At 52.6% G+C, this 21,766-nt stretch overlaps 2 protein-coding genes across 3 annotated transcripts in view; both read right to left on the reverse strand.

Annotated features, from left to right (window-relative positions):
* LOC112545555 (stonustoxin subunit alpha-like) overlaps positions 1-21,766 on the reverse strand; it is a 298,534-nt gene that overhangs the window by 106,355 nt on the left and 170,413 nt on the right. The window lies entirely within an intron of this gene.
* Positions 710-19,090, reverse strand: LOC149525498 (GTPase IMAP family member 8-like). Its single transcript, XM_089775913.1, has 3 exons — positions 19,054-19,090; positions 18,122-18,898; positions 710-1,515 (listed from the first exon to the last, which is right to left on the reverse strand). The coding sequence occupies exons 1-3, from the start codon at positions 19,088-19,090 to the stop codon at positions 710-712; spliced, it is 1,620 nt and encodes a 539-aa protein (XP_089632039.1).

The following is a 21,766-nucleotide window of genomic DNA, read 5'->3' on the forward strand; positions in this document are numbered from 1 at the left end:
GCGGGGTAATGTATGCATACCGAACTTGCTAATGAAGCCCGGGATTTGAATTTCCCAGGCTTCATTAGCATAAAGCCGGCGCCGCCATTTTTAAAAGCCGGCTAGTGCGAACCCCGTGCCGCACGGCTACACGCGGCACGGGCTAGATAGTTCGGATTAGCTAGCTATTCCGAACTATCTGTACGCCTCATGGAAAGAGGCCTACAGATAGTTCGGAATGGCTAGCTAGTTCGAACTATCTAGCCCGTGCCGCGTGTAGCCGCGCGGCACGGGGTTCGCACTAGCCGGCTTTTAAAAATGGCGGCGCCGGCTTTATGCTAATGAAGCCCGGGAAATTCAAATCCCGGGCTTCATTAGCACGTTCGGTATGCATACATTACCCCCCTAGTTTGAACTAGGGGGGTAGTGTAGACATACCCAGGAATACCTACAGCACAAAAACCCCTCTGTTCTGTCAATTCACTGTAAATTTTCTTGCACAAAAATGTGCTTGAGGTGTAGATGTGCCACATGTTTTTGTGCAAAAATGTCTGGTTTTGTGCAAAAACTCTGTAGTGTAGACATAGCCCTAGTGTGGGTCACACTTCTTTTGTGTAGAGACTGTCAGGTTTGTCTGATGCACGTGGCAGACACATTTCTGGCACATGAGGCAAATATCCCATTAACAGGCTTGCAGATGAATGAGCCTCTGATGGAGAGGCTGATGTGATTAGTACCACCGTGAGGACAAGAATTTCGGAAGCTTGGATTTTTGTTTTTTCTCATAGGATTCCTGCGTCTTCATCAACTCTTTCAGCTCAGCCTCCTCCTGTTTTCCCAATATACCTGTTCCTTCATCTCTCTCACAGCATGCGGCTTTTAGTTTCGGAAGCTTCTCGACCTTTTCATACACCTCATTCGAGTAGAATGGTCGATCTCTGTGCCTCCCCTCCATCTCCACAATCTTTCCCAGCAGCTCATCCACCTGGGCATCCTGCTCCTGCCCTGTAGCTTTGTTGTTGAACGCGCAGTATTGGCCAGCACACCATCCAATCAGCTGTCCAAGCTGCTTGTTATCTCGGTGGTAGAGATACTCCTCCAGGGTCCCACTCTGCAGGTCTTCTCTGCGGGTGAATACTATGATCACGTATTTCATGGCCTCAGAGCCAAAGATCTCTTGTACTCTCCTCACTGCATGCTGGTCTTCCGCAGTGTAACGGCCCAGCTGGGTCACCAGCACCAGCGCGTGGGGGCCTGGGGTGGAAAGCGCGACACAGCGACTGATCTCACGGGTGATTCGTTCAGAGTCGTGCAGGTCAAAAATAGCTGGGGTGTCGATAACCAAAACCTTCCTTCCTCGCCAGGTCCTGCTGCCTCGGCTGCAGCTCTCAGTGACGGGTATTGCTTCAAGTTCAGACTTAAACGTCTCCTCACCCAGGATGGTGTTTCCTGTGGCACTTTTCCCGCCTCCCGTCTTACCGACGAGGACGATCCTCAGCTCCGATTCTCCAGGGAGGTGTCTGCTGGTCCCCAGCCCTGCTGAGAGCAAATGTGACAGATTCAGAACATCCCTGGCCAGACCCCAAGGGGACGGGTGAGAACTACAACATGTGGCCCTGTGCTCACAGGTGTGTTGCTGCTTTCACTGCCAGTGGCAGGGTAAGTGGTGGCCCAGGCGGTTACTGAGCTAGTCCTTAACTACTGGCGGCCTTGGGCCCAAGCGAACGCTGCAACAGAGCCGTGTGCTCATCTCAGCCTAGTGGCACGTCCCTGCCCAGGACAGCACATTTACCCAGCTGGCTAGGGCAGAGCGAGCCGCGAGGACTAGTCAGTGCTGCAGTTCAGGACATAGCCTGCTCATGGAGCCATGCTGCCCGAGACTGCAGCAGCAGAGGACTGGGGGGTTGTGGCATTGCCGTGGAGCCAGGCCTGGAGAAGTGCAGGTCATGGCGGGTTGGGGCTGATTGGAAAGGAAGGCTGGGCCAGGCTGCCCGGAGGTATCAGGGTGGGCAGGACTGGAAGAGGACGGGCACTGGGAGGTCAGAGTGCAGCTCATAAGCAGAGCCTGGCCTCACATCACTTGACCCCGCGCCCAACACTGGGCATGAAAATCCCTAAGAGCAGGCTGGGCACTTCCTGAGAGACTCAGAAGCATCAAAAGCAGATCCCCCGGCACCCGCCTAAGCAAGATAATCCTGCCATGCCCAGGAGCCTCCCACTCACCTGCAGGCTCTGGGTCTCATAACACCATAAGGGGGAGAAGCTAGCCCTGGAGCGGAGACAGCGCCTATCAATGACCTCCTCCAACCCAGGTCTGCCCCTCCCCTGGGCCAGGCTGTGGAGCTGGGTGTCACTGAGCCCAGCACATGCTGCCTGCAGGCTCAGTGCTGGGAGCCCCCTGTGTCAAGCTCAGCATCACCCACACTAGCCCCCTTCTCCCCGATACCAGGGCGGGGCAGGACAGGGAATGGGAGGAGATGCACACAAGGGAGGAGAGCAGAAGGACGGGACAGTGGTCCCTGAAAGCCGGGCACTCACTACGCAGGAAAGATTCCAGTGCTGCCCAGCTGATTAGCAGAGCCCACACCCAGGTTGTGTTTCTCCTGGTGGTGCACATTTGCACATCCCTTGGCACAAAAATGAAAATTGATTCTCCATATGGTTGGAAACGATTAGAGGGAACAGTGGGGCAGGGTGGGGCTGGTAACTGATGCGAGAGTGAAGGGGTCACAGGGAGAGGAGGGAATGGAGGCTGAAGGAGGAGCATGTGGCTGAGAGAAGCTGCCTGGCTCCCAGCCTACCACTAGGGCATACTGAGCTGCTCCTGGACGGGACTGTCCTGGCCATTGCTCAGGGTGCAGGTGGAGGGTCAGGCCTTATCTCCTGCAGGCAGCAAGAGGTGAGGAGGCAGCGGAAGGAGGAGCTGGGGATCACACGGGTAACCTGGAAGCAAGTGGGGGAAAAGAGTGAATGATCGGGAAGGAGAGGCGATGGCAGTGAGCATTGGGGTGGAATGAGCAAGGCGGGAGCAAGGGGGCTGGAGCACAAGTGTTGCTGGCAGAAGGGCAGGATACAGAAAGAGGCAAGAGAGAGAAAGGGGGGCTGTTGTGAGCTTGAACAGAGCCCCTCTGCTGCTACTCCCACTCCCCAGAGCTGGGGGTCCTCCCTGGGGATCCCTGCTACCACCAGCTCTGTGACTCAGGGGTGGGGGCACGTGTGTGACCTGCTCCCCGCCTCCCCTTGTCTACATTGGCTACTCAGGGGCCTGGGCTGGGGCCAGGGCCAGATTTCCAGCCACACATGCCTAGAGGCGCCAGCTTTCGAGGGGCACCTCCATTTAGAAGTGGGTTAAAAGGTTCATCATTCTGGAAGACACAAGGGTCAGCCATGGGGACCACTGAAGTTGCTGCAACTGGGGGCACAAAGTGGAAATCTATCCCTGAGAGGGGCAGCAGGCACTTTGCTCGGAAGGGGGGGGGGTGAATCCTCCCAGGCAGGACCCATCTGCCTGAAGACCAGAAAAGGGTTAGAAGCAATGGCAGAACCCACCAGCCCAGCAGGGAAGCTTGTGCAGCTGGTCCCTCCCTGCCCCATCCTAGAGCAGGGCTGCTGGGGCACAGACCCACAGGAGGTGTGGCTAGGACCCTGGGTGGCTGTAACCTGGCCCCAGTTACTGCTCTGGGAGGGTTTCAGAATGCAGATCCATGAGCTGGGGGGCTCAGGAGGCAACAAATAATGGTGGATCAATGGAATGACTTTGGATGCATGTGGGTGTGACTCAAGGAAGATGGAGGGGGGTGGGGATAATGAGGTGGATGTTTTGTGGCTGTGGAGCTGGTGGAAGCTAGAGAAGAGGCAGGAACTGATGAGGAAGCAGGGAAGAGTAGGAGAGCTAAAAGACTGACATGCAGATCTGGGCACCCTTTGTGTGGGAATAACACCCCGTGAGGTCCAAACAAGAGATGGCCAGAGGGGTGGCAGAGAGAGGGAGAGAAGAGTTAAACCGAGAGAGAGGAAAGCGTGTCACGAAAGAATTGATGGTGAGAAAGCCCAAAGCAGTTGCAGAGAAGACGCACTTAGTTCCTTAGAGCAAGACTCAGGCCTGTGTTCTGCGGCAGGGTGCTAGAATCACTAGGAGATGTTTGCATGCTCTAAGGAGAGAATAGGGCCTCTGCCAGGCATGTGCATTCCATCTGTCAGCAGTCTGGGCCAGGAGTTCAAGAAGAAGAAAACTATTTTTTAGGGCTGTCAATTTATCACAGTTAACTTATACGATTAACTCAAAAATTAATCATGTTTAAACAAATTAATCAGTTTTAATCACACTGTTAAACTATAGAATACCAGTTGAAATGCATTAAATATTTTTGGATGGTTTCTACATTTTGAAATATATTGACTTCAATTATAACACAGAATAGGAAGTGTACAACACTCACTTGACATGATTGTTTATCACAAATGCCCTGTAAAACCGATAAAAAAGTTGTATTTTTCAATTCACCTCATACAAGTATTATAACACAATCTCTTAATTAACATGCAAATGTAGAATGATTTGTTACATAATTGCACTAAAAAACAAGACGGCTGTGTCTAGACTGGCAAGTTTTTCCGCAAAATCATCTGATTTTGCGGAAAAACTTGCCAGTTGTCTACACTGTCCGCTTGAATTTCCGGAAAAGTACTGACGATCTCCTGTAAAATCATCAGTGCTTTTCCGGAAATACTATGCTGCTCCCGTTCAGGCAAAAGTCTTTTTCCAAAAGACTTTTGCGCAAAAGGGCAAATGTGGACTGCATAGTACTGTTTTCTGCAAAAAAGCCCCGATTGCGAAAATGGCGATCAGGGCTTTTTTGCAGAAAACCGCGTCTAGATTGGCCATGTATGCTTTTCCACAAAAAGTGCTTTTGCAGAAAAGCATCCTGCCAATCTAGACATGCTTTTCTGAAAATGCTTTTAATGGAAAACTTTTCCGTTAAAAGCATTTTTGGAAAATCATGCCAGTGTAGACGTAGCCAACAAGTCCACTCAGTACTGCTTCTTGTTCAGCCAATTGTTCAGACAAACAAGTTTATTTACATTTTTGGCAGATAATGCTGCCCACTTCTTATTTGTAATGTCATATGAAAGTGAGAATAGATATTTGCATGGCACTTTGGTAGCAGGCACTGCAAGATATTGACATGCTAGAATGCTTACAAAAACAGTTACAGACCCTTTTGTAACTGTTCAAGACATGTTGTTCATATCCATTCCGATCAGGTGTCTGTCTGTGCATGTGCATGTTTACTTGAAGATTTTTTCTTGTAGCAGCTAGTTATAGGGTCTTTCTGGGTGCCCCAGATGCTGAAATTGCATCCAAGACAAAGCCCTTCCAATTTCCTGTCCCCTTTACTTCCTTCTTGCTGGCTACTCCAGCAGTGGGAGGAAGGGCAGGTATTGGAATGGACATGAAGACCACATCAGGAAGAACAATGGCTAAGAAAGGTTTGTGACTGTTTTTTCATCGTGCAGTGTCCATGCTTGTGCTTTCCAATGAGGTGAGCGCCAACCCAATTCAGAAGGTGAGGCGGGAGCCCTGACTGACTGGAGCGCTGCTCTTCCAAATGCTGCATCACCTCTAGACTGGTGAGTGAGCACGTCATGGGCAGTGAGCGTGTGAGTGGGGGAGCATGTTGCCGCTCTGCAAACGTCCTGGGTAGGAATCTGGGCCACAAGGCTGCTGAGGCAGACCGGGATCTGGCAGAGAGCACAGAGAGCAGCAGAGGAGATCTCCCTGCCAAACTAGAGCATTCCCTGACACACGAAACTACCCATGAAGAAATACACTGGGCCGAAACAGGTTGGCTCTTTGTGCTGTCTGCTAGTGTGACACACAGTTGGGTCAACTTCCTGAATGGACATCCAGCACTCCGGTCATCTGAAGAAGTGGGCTGTGCCCATGAAAGCTCAGGATCCCATCTACATGTTCTGTTAGTCTGTAAAGTGCTACCAAACTATTGGTTGTTTTTAAGTTTTCCCTGTTACAGAACTCAGCTTTTGAATGGCTTAGTTCTTTCAGTGCAAAAGACCAGAGCTCATCTTACACATAGAAAATGGAGTCTCTGCTGGCATGAGTTGGCATGTGGTTTGGGAGAAAAATGTCTTGGCTCAGATGGACATCACCTTGGGAGGGAAAGCTGCACCTTGTCCTCATAGAACACAGTATAACACGGCTCGGAAGTAAAGGCCTTCAGCTCAGAGTCTCCTAGAGCAGGCTATCGCCACTAGAAATGCTGCCTTGAAGAAAAGGTGGAGCAGGGAGCACCTGGCTACTGGCTCAAATGGGTGACCCATAAATTTGAAGAGGACTAAATTCAGGTCCCAAGGAAGGACAGGGGCCCTGACAGGTGAGTAAAGTCTATTGAGGCCTTGTAGAAAACAGGGACCATTGGGTCAGTGAACACAGAGGAGCCCTGTAACCCCTGGTGCAAAGCTGAAATGGTGGCCAAATGCACCTGGATAGAGGATCTTGAGAGACCTTGTTGTTTGAGATGCAAGAGAGAATCCAGGATCAAAGGAAGAGATGCCTGCATGGGGGAAGAGCATCCAATTGGGGCATCTCTTCCATTTTGCAACACAGTTAGCTCTTGCAAAGAGGTTTCTACTGTCCAGGAGGACCTCTCATTTGCTCTGAGCAAGACAGCTCTATAGGGTTTAGCCACGGAGCTTCCATGCTCTGAGGTGGGGAGACTCAAGATTGTGTGAGGGGGTTAGGCATGGCCCTGGGCCAGCACGTCTGGAACCAGGGGAAGCACTTCCAATTGTGTTGAGTCAGAAAGAGATCTGTCTGGGGAGAGCCCCAGCTCCAGAAAATTGGATGGAGGGACAACTCATGAAACTAAAAAAATGGCTGAGTGTTCTCTAAGTTGCTCTGTGTCCCTGGGAGGTACTTTGTTTGAAGGTTTATCAACTGGCCTACATAGAAATCCATACCAGACTTCCAGACAGAGTAGAGAAGGACGCACCCCCTGTTTGTTTCTATAATGCACCTTTGTTTTACTGTCTGTTAAAACCAGGACACAGTGGCCCAACAGGTGGGATCTGAATGTTTAGCACCAAGTGGACTGCTCATGAGAACAGCCAGACTGGGTCAGACCAACGGTCCATCTAGCCCCGGGTCCTGTCTGCCCACAGAGAGCCCTCAGCTCTCTGCAATTTATGCACAGAGCTCGGTCCCCCATGGTCCATAGACCCTGAGTTCTGAGGCCCCCTAGGTGAGCTCCCCACCCCAGGTCTGAGGCATCTGTCACCAGAGTCAGTGAGAGGTGTCGGGCTGTGACGGGCACCCTCGAGCAAACTTGTTCTTGTTGGAACCACCAAAGGAGGGAATCCCACACCGCTGGCAGTAGTCACTAGTCCCTGCAGTCTGTCCCTGGGACGCAGATACTAATCGCAGCTGTAGAGGTCTGTGCTGAGTCGTGTATAATGTATGATGTACGTTCACAAGACCATCATGTGAAAGAAAAGCTTGAGCCAATTTCTGTCCTTGGTCATAGGAAACTGTGTGAGGCACCAAAAGTCACTGGACATGGTCTGAAAATGTTCTGGGGAAGGCATTTCCTCACCTGGGACTGCTCCTATAAACCTGATCCTCTGCACTGAGCAGGAGGCCAAACTTGTTGTCACTTGAGTCTGTACCTGGCCTCTGGGGCTGGCCTGGATGAGCCAATCAGCCAGACAGGGGCACACCTGAACGTGTTGCCTGTGTAGGAGAATAAATCTTAGGTGCTTCCTGGGAGGGTGGCAGATTTCAGCATGGAAGTACGCATCCCTCAAGGCAGCAATGTATCACTTGTCTGGATCCAGAGCGGGGATAATAGATGCCACGGAAACCAAGCCCACCTTTGGCTATTGGGAAACAGGAGGAGTAGAACCTTTGCCCCTGTAGTTCCAGAGGACCCTGGAGATAGGAGCATGCACCACCTGAAGCAGGAGCTGCTTGTGATAAGGGTGCCTGAAGAGGGGCAGGGAAAGTGGGCAGGAGGCGGGGAGAGAGGAAACTTGGCTTATGAGCAGGACCCAAAGATCTGTGGCAATAGGGTTCTGTGCATAGTAAAAATGGGATAACCGAAATGGGGAGGATGTGTAGTGATGACAGGCACAGCATCCTCAACCACACTTCAGAACTGCGGCTTACGACCGGGGTGGGCTTCAATTGACCAGAACCCTAGTCCTGCTGAGAGGACTGATGCCCGGCTACTCCTATTTCTCCGTTGGGATCCATATGGCCTGTTTTGAGGTGCATACGGTCTGAATGGAGGACCAAGTATAAAACGCCTTCTCTGAGTGGAGGGGATATGTAGGTCCAGCGACCTCAGTGTTTGTCCGTTAGGCCATGAACCCTTTTGTCCTTTTCTAAAAACTGGGTGTGGCCTTCGAATGGGAGGTCCTGAATGATCCGTTGCAGTCCAAAGGGCAAACCAGAAACTTGTATCCATGCTCCCCTGCGTGTGGCTATTCTTGTGACCATAACCCTTGTAAGGAAGCCCTGGACACCAGTCAACTCTCTTCTACTAAAGCAGAGAAATACGCTCCGGAGTCTTAGGGGAGCAGCTCCAGGAACTTGTACGATGAGCTGCAAGTATTAAACCTACTGCTTCTAACCAGCTCCTGCTGGTTAGCAATACCGAACTGTAGGCCCCCAGTGTGGTAGATCTTCAGTCCATATAGGTCCAGACTTTTGGCATCTCCATTTTTGGGCAACAGGCCTCGAAACCTGTTTCTCCCAGTGGTTCGCTGCACCGATTACCAAGAAGTAGGGAGGCAGGTGAGTGTTTAAATACTGAAAACCTGAGATAGCACAAAGTCCCGTCTTTCTTCCTTTCAGCATTTAGTGGTACAAAGACTGGGCATTTGTCACAGAGCTCTGCTTGTGTCTGTGACCGATTTTATCAGTGGGAGTGCAATTTGTCCCAAAGCTGAGGAGGACAAAATGTCCACCACTGGACCTGTATCCTCCAAAACTTCTGCCTGCACACTGAGGGGCTGTTGAAATGCCCTATTGTCCTCCAAGATGGGCCAGAGTGGAGTCAGCCACCACTTTACTGGGGGAAAAGAGGTGGAGACCAGTGGAACAACTGACTATATCCAGGTTCCATGGTTACCGCTGGGGCCGTTGGCACCAACCTTCTGGTGCCAGCAGTGGACATGGTGCCTGCACCAGTGCTGAGAATATCAACAGTGCAGGTATCCATGTTGGCACCAGGTCCCCATCAGTGCTGGAGCAGATGTTGGTAGCAGAGTTGAAGCTGGCACTGATGTCAGTGCTGGCGTTGGTGCTGGGCTGCACAGGAGGGGCTGGGGTCAATACTGCTGGTGGTGCTGAAGCACAAATCGGCATCTGAGCAAGGGTTCCCAGTGCCACGGCTGACGGTGTCGACAGTAGCACAAAAATGGCCGATACCAGTGAAGATGCCCTGCCGAGGTGCCCTTGACTGTTCTCCTGGCTCTGATGACAAACCAGGGGGTTCAAAAAGGCCGTTGTGGTGCTGTATGGTGCTGCTGTTGTTTATTCAGTGTTGATGCCCAGCTCCTGTTCAGTGTCGATCTTCCTGAATGCGACTCCAAGGGGTTTATACAGGACGAGCAAGGAGGAGCAGAAGTTCTCAGCAGTGACTCCACATGGGAAGTCATCCTGGTCTGGTGGACCTGCAGCACGGGGGGAGCATGGTGCTGGGGAAGGAGATGACTGAGACATCACATTAGAGACGGTGCCTTTGGCGGGGCCGGGTGGCTAAGGGAAGGGTGCCTTGGGGTGAAGGAGCCTGAGCAGTCTGGGATGCTTCAGGAGTAGAAGGAACAGAAATGTCACTAGGCACCTCAGGGGAACGAGGCTGAGGAGGTGTCTGGTCTTCTCAGTGGTGCTGAGGGACAGTTGTGGAAGGCTGGTGGCCTGATTCGGGTGGCAGCTTTGGCCCATCTTTGGCAGGGACCTGTCCCTTTCTGACCTGTTCTTACACTGTGATGCTGGTGGCGGGGCTCGGTGCTGGCAATGGGAGCCTCGACTGAGCCTATAAGGAGCCGAGAGCTCTTGGTCGGGGCTTGTCCATGTGCTGATGGCAATGGTGCACTGCGGACCAACGAGGTGCTGCTCGGTGCAGTGTCTGTCATCACACAGTCAGGCTGAGGCCTAAGAGCCACCTCTGTTACCAGAACTGTGATGGGTGCACCAGCCCCACATTGAACAAGCAGGGTTTAACCAGGCTGCCCTGGCTGGAAGAGCCCTGCCCCTGAAGCCCTGTCGGGCATGCTCAGACTGTACCCTGCTATAAAAGCCTGGAGCGAGGCTCCATCTGGGCTGGCGGTTGGAGGAGGAGGACCACTTGAGCTCCTGAGCAGCAGCAGCCAGCCACCTGAACTGAGAGGGATGGAGGCATTGAGAAAACACCACAAACATAGTTCAGAACAAAACCACAAGTAAACATCCCAGCTCGAATAGGCTGGGCAGTGTCCTTTTGGCGGGAACGCAACCCCAGCAGATTCCCAGTGATACGTGGCACCCAGAGAACCAGAGGACCTGGCTACTATGTGGGATGTCGGCCTGTCGGATCTGGTAGGAAGTTGCCCAGGGAGGGTGCAGGAGCGGCCTCTCCCATCCCGAGACCCTTGGTGTGCTCCAGTAGGATTTCCCTGCCAAGGGAGTGGTGAACCGTTCCACCATGCACAGGGCCCTGGCCTGGGACCCAGTGGAGTAGGGTGGCCCTGGGTCCCCCTGCCGGGGCACAGCCCTTCTCCCTCTGTGAATCTGGCCAGTGGGCAGTCCAGCTCTGTGTTAAAGGGCCAGCTTTGACTTTCGTTTACAGACTCTGGCTGCCAGACTATCCAGCCCTGCGGGGAGGGGCCTAACTCCAGGTGTTTTACAGGTCATGCGGGGTGGGGTGCAGACTCAGACAGCCCAGGGACATGGGATCCTGCCCCCGGGAGAGAGAATGGAGGACTGCCCTGTGACAAGGACCTTCAAGTGCTGATCCCTGCCTTTGCCATACGGGGCTGGATGGGCTCACAAAGAGGGCTGAGATCTTTTTCCCAAACACTTTACACAAGAAGTGAGAAGGTCACTTTGGGGCACACACTTGCCGCAAGATCCCCAGGCTTTAAAGTTTGGAATCTCAGGCATGGCCTGATGCCAAAGAACATGGAGGGAGAAAACCTGCCACTTAACTAATTTTCAAACAAATGACTTAATATTCAGAGTGGGAGCTGTGTTAGTCTGTAACTGGAAAAACTTAAAAAACAATGAAGAGTCCTGCAGCACCTTAGAGACTCACAAAACATCTAAACCACTAAATGTAACCCTTCTGCCAGGTGGCACCAGCAGCAGCAAGGGCCGGGTTCAAGATCTAGGGATTTCTCTCCAGCCATCCAGCACAGAACAACAGCCCCCACCCAGTAGCCTGGGAAATTCCCACAACACCCCTGCGAGGGCAGGCTTCCCCACTCACAAGCACAGAGTCTGAGTGTGGAAAACAATCTTTTAATAAAGGGGCGGGAAGTAACATGGCATTGAGAAAACACCACAAACAGAGTTCACAATCAAGCCACAAGTAAACATCCCAGCTCGAGTAGGCTGGGCAGTGTCTTTTTCAAGGCTCTCCAGTCCAGCTATGTAATGTCCCTTCCCATGCCCAGCCCTTCTTTGCACCCCACTGAGTCCCGGCCCTTGGTCAGGGCACACCAGAGCTCAGAGGGGATCTGCAGAGGTCCCCTCCCCTCCTAGGGGGGTAGGAGGCATCTCCCCCACTGTGCTGTCACTCGCCAGCCACCTGCTCCCTGATCTCTGGTATCGCCCTGCTGGCCAGTCGTCGCCCTCTCACTGCCGCCGCTCTGCTGGCTGCTCCTCACCTCTCCATCACCTCCCTGCTGGCCGCTCCTCCCACCTCTCCATCACCACCCCGCTGGCTGCTCCTCACCCCTCTCCATCACTGCCCTGCTTGCAGCTCCTACCACCTCTCCATCACCGCCCCGCTGGCTGCTCCTCCCACCTCTCCATCACTGCCCCGCTGGATGCTCCTCCCACATCTCCATCACTGCCCCACTGGCCGCTCCTCACACGTCGCCATCACCGCCCTGCTGGCTGCTCCTCACCTCTCCATCACCTCCCTGCTGGCCACTCCTCCCACCTCTCTATCACCACCCCGCTGGCTGCTCCTCACCCCTCTCCATCACTACCCTGCTTGCAGCTCCTACCACCTCTCCATAACCGCCCCGCTGGCCGCTCCTCCCACCTCTCCATCACTGCCCCGCTGGATGCTCCTCCCACCTCTCCATCACTGCCCCACTGGCCGCTCCTCACACGTCGCCATCACCGCCCTGCTGGCTGCTCCTCCCACCTCTCCATCACCGCTCCACTGGCCGCTCCTCACACGTCTCCATCACCACCCCGCTGGCTGCTCCTCACACCTCTCCATCACCGCCCTGCTGGCTGCTCCTCACACCTCTCCATCACCGCCCCGCTGGCTGCTCCTCACACCTCTCTATCACCGCCCCGCTGGCTGCTCCTCACACCTCTCCATCACCGCCCCGCTGGCTGCTCCTCACACCTCTCCATCACTGCCCCGCTGGATGCTCCTCCCACCTCTCCATCACCGCCCCGCTGGCCCCTCCTCACACGTCTCCATCACTGCACCGCTGGCCGCTCCTCACACCTCTCCATCACCGCCCCGCTGGCTGCTCCTCCCACCTCTCCATCACTGCCCCGCTGGATGCTCCTCCCACCTCTCCATCACTGCCCCACTGGCCGCTCCTCACACGTCGCCATCACCGCCCTGCTGGCTGCTCCTCCCACCTCTCCATCACCGCTCCACTGGCCGCTCCTCACACGTCTCCATCACTGCACCGCTGGCCGCTCCTCACACCTCTCCATCACCACCCCGCTGGCTGCTCCTCACACCTCTCCATCACCGCCCCGCTGGCTGCTCCTCACACCTCTCCATCACCGCCCCGCTGGCTGCTCCTCACACCTCTCTATCACCGCCCCGCTGGCTGCTCCTCACACCTCTCCATCACCGCCCCGCTGGCCGCTCCTCACACCTCTCCATCACCGCCCCGCTGGCTGCTCCTCACGCCTCTCCATCACCGCCCCGCTGGCTGCTCCTCCCACCTCTCCATCACCGCCCCGCTGGCCGCTCCTCACACCTCTCCATCACCGCCCCGCTGGCTGCTCCTCACACCTCTCCATCACCGCCCCGCTGGCTGCTCCTCACACCTCTCTATCACCGCCCCGCTGGCCGCTCCTCACACCTCTCTATCACCGCCCCGCTGGCTGCTCCTCACACCTCTCCATCACCACCCCGCTGGCTGCTCCTCACACCTCTCCATCACCACCCCGCTGGCCGCTCCTCACACCTCTCCATCACCGCCTGCTGGCCGCTCCTCACGCCTCTCCATCACCGCCCCACTGGCCGCTCCTCACACCTCTCCATCACCGCCCCGCTGGCTGCTCCTCCCACCTCTCCATCACCGCCCCGCTGGCTGCTCCTCCCACCTCTCCATCACCACACCGCTGGCTGCTCCTCACACCTCTCCATCACCGCCCCGCTGGCTGCTCCTCCCACCTCTCCATCACCGCCCCGCTGGCTGCTCCTCACACCTCTCCATCACCGCCCCGCTGGCTGCTCCTCCCACCTCTCCATCACCGCCCCGCTGGCTGCTCCTCACACCTCTCCATCAGCGCCCCGCTGGCTGCTCCTCATGCCTCTCCATCACCGCCCCGCTGGCTGCTCCTCGCGCTGCCACCTCGTCCCATCTCTCCGCCAGTTCTCAGCCTCCATCCATTCACTGCTTCTGCCAGCTTGTGGTGGGTTTGGCTGTGGGCCAAGCCTAGTGATCTGAGCTCTCAGTGACCTCAGCTCTTGGCCCACAGCACAGTCCAGTGACAAGAGAACCCAGCATTCACAGGAGAACATTTACATGCTATCAGAGATGCCTTATGAAGCCTTTCCTCAACTCAATCAGTGAAACAGTGGGGAGAAACAGGTTGAGCGAATCTTACAGCTCACGCCTGGAGGGCCATGCAGCCTGCTGACTCACCTCCCTCCCCAGCTTCATCTATAGGGCTCTGATAATTGAGCCTCTGTCCATCCAAGTATATTTACATGTCCAGCAGCTCTCTCTCTTTTGTGCCAGGTTGAGCACAGACTTTCTTTTTGTGTATCCCCCCAATAATAGCAGACATTGCAATTAGTGTTGACAAAATTTGTGATCCAACACGAGCCCAGTTGATTACAATGAGCAAAACACAATTCCATCCACTGACTATCTAACACATCTCAGTGGAGCAGGGTCAAACTGTATACACATAGACACACCCAGGGTTTCTCTCCCATTCCAGAAAGCTGTAACGGAAGCCTTCATTCAAACCCTGCTTACTAGAAAACATTTTTAAAATTAACTGTAACTAACTGTAACTGTAACTATAACAGTAACTATGTAAAGGATGAGGAAGAAGAAATGAGCCCTTGCTAATGAGCAACGGGGAGTCCCAGCTAACTGTGAGAGGCAGAAAGAAGGAACTGAAGTGATGCATTAGGTGGAGCATTGCCAGCAGACCCAGAGATGTCATTATTCCCCTTTATTCAGCTCTGGTGAGGCCACATCTGGAGTATTGTGTCCAGTTCTGAGTTCCCAAATACAGAAAGGATGTGGGCACATAGCAGAGGGTCCAGCGGAGGGCGACCAAAATGCTTAGGGGGCTGGATCACATGACCTATGAGGAGAGACTGAGGGATTTGGGTTTGTTTAGTCTGCAGAAGAGAAGAGTGAGGGGGGATTTGAGAGCAGACTGCAACTTCCTGAAGGGGGTTCCAAAGAGGATGGAGAGAGGCTGTTCTCAGTAGTGACGGATGGTAGAACAAGGAGCAATGGGCTCAAGTTACAGCAGGAGAGGTTTAGGTTGGATATTAGGAAAATCTATTTCCTTGGAAGGGTGGTGAAGCACTGGGCTGGATTCCCTAGGGAAGTAGTGGAGTCTCCATCCCTAGAGGTGTTTAAGTCTTGGCTTGACAGAGCCCTGGATGCGTTGATTCAGTTGGGATTAGTCCTGCGTTGGGCAGGACTTGATGACCTTCTGAGGTCTCTTCCAGCCCTTTGATTCTAAGAGGGGAGGGTGTGCAGGACTCTGTATTGGGTTCCATTTCAGCCACTTCAGGGGGCATCCAGTCCAACCCTATGGCTCGCCTCAAGAGACAAAATCTTTCAGCTAATGTGTATGCAGAGACACCTAATTGGAATGCACATGAACAAACTCTTGAAGGAGAAATGTGTTCGCGTCTTCGTGCTTTGGCCACCACTCCAGAGAACATGCTCCATGTTGATGACGCTTGTTAAAAAGGGAAAGTGCTAATTAAATTTGTGACTGAACTCCTGGGGGGTGGGGAGAACTCTATGGCTCCTTCTCTGTGGTTTTACCCACATTTTGCCGTATGTTCCATGTTGCAACAGCCTCTGATGATGACTCAGCACATGTACATTTTAAGAACACTTCCGCAGCAGATTGGTACTCGCTTTGCATTTTGTCCAATCTGAGATGTCTCAAGACAGCAGTGACACTCAGATTATGGCTGAAGAATCTGAAGTGTCTTCCAAAATCTGAGAAGCCTGTTTTCACTTGCAGGTGACACTGTAAACAAGAAGGCAGCAGTGTCTCCTTCAAATTGTAATCAACTTGGTTTGACTGAGTGACTGTCTGAACAAGAAATAGGGCAGAGTGGATGTGTAGACTCTGAAGTTATACACTGTTTTCTTTTGAGTGCATAATTCAACATTTGTAAGTTTAATTTTCGCAATAAAGAAATTGGACTACAATACAGTAAAACTCCATTGGTCCGGCATCCAATGCTCTGGCACTCCTGATGGTCTGGCACCATCAGGAACCCAGAAGTGCTCCGGGCAGCCGGATAATTGGAGCTGCTCTGCACCGGTTCCCCAATTCAGCTGCTGTTGAAACTGACCAGCAGCTGAATCAGGGAAGCCAGGGACAGAGCAGCTGGGGTGCTTCCCGGTTGGTCCCGTAGAGCTGCCCCTTGGGGCTGCAGGACCAACCCAGAAGCATTCCAGCTGCTCTTGGGGATGCTTGGGGCAGAGCAGCTGGAGGGCTGCCTGGTTGGTCCCACAGCGCTGAGGGGTGGCGCTACAGAACCAACTCGGCAGCACATCAGCTGCTCTGCCCCAGGCATCCCTGATTCAGCCGCTGCTGAAACTGACCAGCAGCTGATTCCAGGAAGCCGGGGGCAGAGCCGGACTATCGAAAGGGGGGGCTATGTGAGGTCTGGGGTGGCATCCCCCTCCACCCCACCCCAGACCCCTCATAGCCCCCCCCCTTCCGATAGTCTGGCATATTTGATAATCCGGCATCCCCTGGGTCCTAAAGGTGCCGGATTATTGGAAGTTTACTGTATTTGTAAGAGGAGAATTGAAATAAAGGTTGGATCTCCCTGGTCCAGCACCCTCAGGACCTGATTGGTCCCAGAGGAAGGATTTTTCTGGATCAGAAGAGGTCATCTGCCTGGCCCCCTGAGCCCTGGACCCACTGCAGGCCCCACTGTCCTGCTAGTCCACATACTCTCTTGCCTCCCACACCAGCCCTGCTGCAGCACTGGGGCACACCCGGCAGTCCAGCTGTGGGGAACTGGGCTCCTCGCCTTGCTGGCAGCTTGCTGCCAACAGCCTGCAACACCAGTGCTCCACTGGGACTCTCTGGCCCTGGAACATCCGTGGTCCAATGTTGCTGGACAGGAGGGTGCCGGTTTACAGAGGTTCCACCTGCACTGTTCCTTTTGCTTTGTTTTTACAGTGCAAATATTTGTAATAAAAATAAAGTTAGCCCTGAACACTTGGTATTCTGTTTTGCAATTGAAATCAATGAAAAAATGTCAACAATTAAATAAACATATTCAATTAGTAACGAGGGACCCCTAGTTTTTTCATTTTATAATTAGGGTAGAAGATGAAATTGGGAAAGGAGGGGTCCAAAAAGAAGGGTGAGAATGGCTATGACAACTGGGCACGCGTGTTCTAGAACCATGACAGTACTAGTGAGTGATCACAGTTTGTTTGGTCAGTGAGAAAAGTTAAACTCTTACAAACAGTTGCTAAAAATGCTGGGGAGAAGGGCAGGAGACGGTGAAGGAGGGGGGATCTTGGGAGGGTTTTGGGAAAGGATGAGGACAGGCACTATGAGGGGAGTTATCAGTGTACCATGAATGGCGATTGCTGCAATAAGAAACACACCTGGCAGGAAGTCATAAAAGAGCTACATGAGTTTAGGGTGACATATTGCGATCATGCAAGGCATGGAGGTCAGGTCCATCAATGGCTATTAGCTGGGATGGCAGAAATGGTGTCCATGGCCTCTGTTTGTCAGAAACTGTGAATGGGCGACAGGGGAGGGCTCACGGAGGGTTTCCTATTGAGTTCCCTCCCTCAGAGGTTCCTGGCGCTGACCACTGTGGGCAGACAGGACACTGGACTGGATGGACCTTTGATTTGATCTAGGGTGGCCGTTCTTATGTTCTTAATCCTTACCCGGGGATTCACACAACGGAGTACACAGTCAGGGGAATGGCAAGCCCAGCCAGTCTAATGGTTCTTTGTCTAGCACTTCAGCTTTACATCTGGGTGCTGTGTTTGTTTCCTCCCCACCAACAGAAATTAACGTACCCCTCCCGTCATTGAGCGCAATCTCACAGGCCTGTCTATAATTAACTGACATCAAAGGGAGGGACGCTTCTCTTAAACACCTTTCAAGAGTGGGACAGACTGGTTGCTTAACGGAAATAGCTGTTTAATATTGGTAGAATTGAATTGGGTTCTGTACTTTTGGGAATTTTTTCAAGATCTGTTTGTCTGATAAGTTGCTCTTTTGCAAAGGATTCTCTGTCTATGATGTTGGTAAAGAACAACTGCTAGTTTCATTTACTGATCCTTATAAAATGTTCTATCCTGGTATAGTCTACACTGGAAAGTTAGGTCACCTCCTTAAATCACTCAGGAATGAAATAGCCGTACCTCACCTAAGCTCCAGTGTAGCTAATACTTGGTCAATGGAGTCTCAGAGGGGGAGCTGAGCACCTGAAAGTAAGTAACACCCAATGAAACCTACCTTTGTTGTCTTCTGTCTGACGTTTTGTTTTTTTCCAGTGGGACTTCTCTGTTTCCATGGATGGCTGCTCTTTTTCCTGAGCTCTTTCTAGTGTTTCCATTAGCATATCAACTTCCATTTCATCCTTGGGAGCCTTTTTAGAAGGCCCCAGAGATTGTTTACACACTGGATATTGTTCATTCTTCTCCACCATCTCCACAATCTTACCCAGCAGCTCATCCGCCTGGGCATCCCGCTCCATCCATGTAGCTTTGTTGTTGAAAGCACAGTATCGGTCGTCGCACTCTCTGATCAGGCTCAGAAGCGGTTTGCTATCCTGGCAGGAGAGATACTCCTCCAGGCTCTCACTGCCTAGATCTTCTCTGTGGGTGAATACGACGATCGTACATTTCATGGCCTCAGAGACAAAGATCTCTTGTACTCTCCTCACTGCCTGCTGGTCTTTCGCCGTGTACCGGCCTAGCTGAGTCACCAGCACCAGTGCATGGGGATCTGGCCTGGAAAGTTCCAGACAGCGACAGATCTCACGTGTGGTTTGTTCATCAGAGTCATTGGTGTAAAAAATAGCAGGGGTGTCGATAACCAAAACCTTCCTTCCTCGCCAGGTCCTGCTGCCTCGGCCGCACCTCTGAGTGACGGGTGATGCCTGGAGTCTGGACAGAAATGTCTCCTTACCCAGGATGGTGTTTCCTGTGGCACTTTTCCCGCCTCCCATCTTACCGACGAGGATGATCCTCAGCTCTGGTTCCCCAGGGATGTGGCTGCCAGTCCTCAGACCTGCTGGGAGCAAATGTGACAGATTCAGAACATCCCTGGCCAGACCCCAAAGGGAGGGGTGAGAACCACAACATGTGGCCCTGTGCTCACAGGTGGCTTGTGGCTTTCACAGTCAGTGACAGAGTAAGTGGTGGCCAGGGGGCTACTGAACTAACTCTTAAATATTGGAGGTCTTGGGTCCATCTGAGTCATGCTGGAAGTGAAGTGACCCTTTACCACATTGGATAGACATAGCACAAGACAGCACCTTTGACTGTCTGGTTAGGACACACCAGGAGCAGAGGACGAGGGAGTTCTGCATTCGGGGCTGAGCCCGGTAAATGGAGCTGTGTTGGACCCCGGACTGAAGCAGCAGGTGAGGAGTGGCAGAGCCACTAGTGGCAGAGCCCTGGGATCTGGGAAGCAGCAAGGTGGTGTGGTTTGAAATGAGACTGGAACAGGGTAAATTGGAGATAAGGAGGGACGTTTGGAGCCCCAGGACTGAAACAGGAGGGGTTGCTGAGAGTTCACGCTGAGGTTCATGATTGGAGCTTTGAGACACATTTGCATGTCATGTGATTCAGTGCTCATAAGGATCCCTGGGCTTGTATCCAGTTCCAAACATGAAACCAGCTGGCCCTGCCATGAATTCTACTCCAGCTCGTCAAGAGTTCAAAACCACACAATATCTGGACATCTGTTTGGGGAAAACAGATGGCCAGGAGAACAGGGGCATACTGCAGTTCTAGACCAAAGGTACAAAAAGAGCCATGTAGGACGCCCGAGGACTGAAAGAGGAAGCTGGGGAGGACTGAAGTTCATGAGCCAAACTGCAAGAAAATTTTGATTCTCACTGAAGAGCTCTGGCCTGTTATGCTTGGTAGAATGGTGGTCCCTTTGCTTAGCAGTGGCTTGTGGTGGGAGGCAGTCCTGTGCAAAAGGGAGGGCAGAAGACTGGCAGCCTGTGGGGTAGTGTTAGGCCTGATACACAGAAGCTGAAGTCATGATAAAGTGTGTATCCATGGCTGGAGGAGTAGAGATTACTGCCAAGTGGTTTAACTGTTATTCAGCTTCAGGGGGTAGCTGAGTTAGTCTGCTACAGAAAAAAATAAACCAATGGTCTGGTGGCGCTTTATAGACTAACAAAACATGGAGATGGGATCATGAGCTTTTGTGGGCACAGCCCAGTTCCTGTATGTATGTATTTAGCTTTTGGGGGATTTTGAGCCCACATCTCCACTATGAAATTAGGTTGAATTTATTATGGTTGATTTCTTACCACCCGATTGTGTAAAGGTGAGTGTGTATATCCCCACTGTGTGCAAGAATTCAACACACTCTGAAGTAGAGCCTCTCTAGTAAAGAGGCTACTATTGACTTTGAGAGGGATGCACTGTGGGTAGCTATTGTGCAGTGCCTGTGCCCCTTTGCATTCTGGGTTCTGCTCCCAGTGCATGCTGGGACCAACAATGAGCAGCAGATGAGTCTGGATGCATGTCTTCAGTGTCCCATAATGCACTAATCTATGCCCCCTCCTCTCCTTGAGAGCAATGGCAAGCAGCCTTTTTGCATCCTTCCCCCCGTTACCCACACAGAGGCCGTAGAAGTCTAACTATGGACCCAGGGGCAGTCACTGCAGCTGGGGTTGGGGAAGGCAGGCCCTCAGCTCCACCTACTGCCCTGCTTCCTCCACTGAGGGGAAGAGGAGGAGCAGTGTGACAAGTGAGTGTGCCCCCCCTCACTGTAAGGAGGGGAAGAGCACACACGCGTGTGCCCCAGCATTCCTGGAGCAGTGCACACTGAAGCAGCTGCATGGCCTGAGCCAGCCCAAGCCTCCCTGGCCCTGGGAGTAGCAGGAAGGGAGGTGTCCACACGGCCCAAGCCGGCCCAAGCTTCCCCAGCCCCTGGAGCAGTGGGGAGAGAGGCAGCGTGTGGCCCGAGCCAGCCCAGAACACAGGGAGCTGGGCACTCAGGGCCAGAAACACTCTGCCCCCAGCACACTGGCAGCAGACATTCGGGGAGGAGGGGAGGAGTGTGGGTGGGGCCAGGCTGGCAGGGTGGGAAGGTAGAGCCCACACACTGCGTAGACCGCCTGTGACAATGCAAAACTGTGCACAGACGACCAGTTGCCAATGAAAACTCACTATTAATTACATAATTACACCTGAGCCATTTTGCTAGTGTTGCAGCCGGGGAGAACAGTTTAACTTAAATTAGAATAAATGTTTTAACTTTCCCATGTTGGTTTATCAAACTTAGAATCAGACTCATAGAACACTATGGCTGTGTCTAAACTGGCATGATTTTGCACAAATACTTTTAACTCTCCAATTTCTCCACATCTTTATTGAAATGCGGTGCCCAGAACTGGACACAATACTCCTAGGCTACGTCTACACTGGCACCCTTTTCCGGAAATGCTTGAAACGGAATAGTTTTCCATTATAAGTATATCCGAAAAAAGTGCGTCTACATTGGCAGGATGCTTTTCCGGAAAAGCACTTTTTCTGGAAAAGCGTCCACGGCCAATATAGCTGCGCTTTTCTGGAAAAAAGCCCCGATCGTCATTTTCGCGATCGGAGCTTTTTTGCGGAAAAGACTACTGTGCTGTCTACACTGACCCTTTTCCGGAACAGTTTTTCTGGAAAAGGACTTTTGCCCAAACGGGAGCAGCATAGTTTTTCCGGAAAAACACTGACAATTTTACAGTAGATCGTCATTGCTTTTCTGGAAAAGCAAGCAGCCAGTGTAGACAGCTCGCAGCTTATTCCAGAAAAGCAGCTGCTTTTCCGGAATAAGTGGCCAGAGGAGAAGAATGACTTCTTCTGTCTTGTTACTACATCCCAGAATCATATTTGCTTTTTTTGCAACAGGGTCACATTGCTGACT

Source organism: Pelodiscus sinensis, chromosome 2, assembly GCF_052426305.1.
Source record: "Pelodiscus sinensis isolate ZL-2025 chromosome 2, ASM5242630v1, whole genome shotgun sequence".
Classification (NCBI taxonomy): Eukaryota; Metazoa; Chordata; order Testudines; family Trionychidae; genus Pelodiscus; species Pelodiscus sinensis.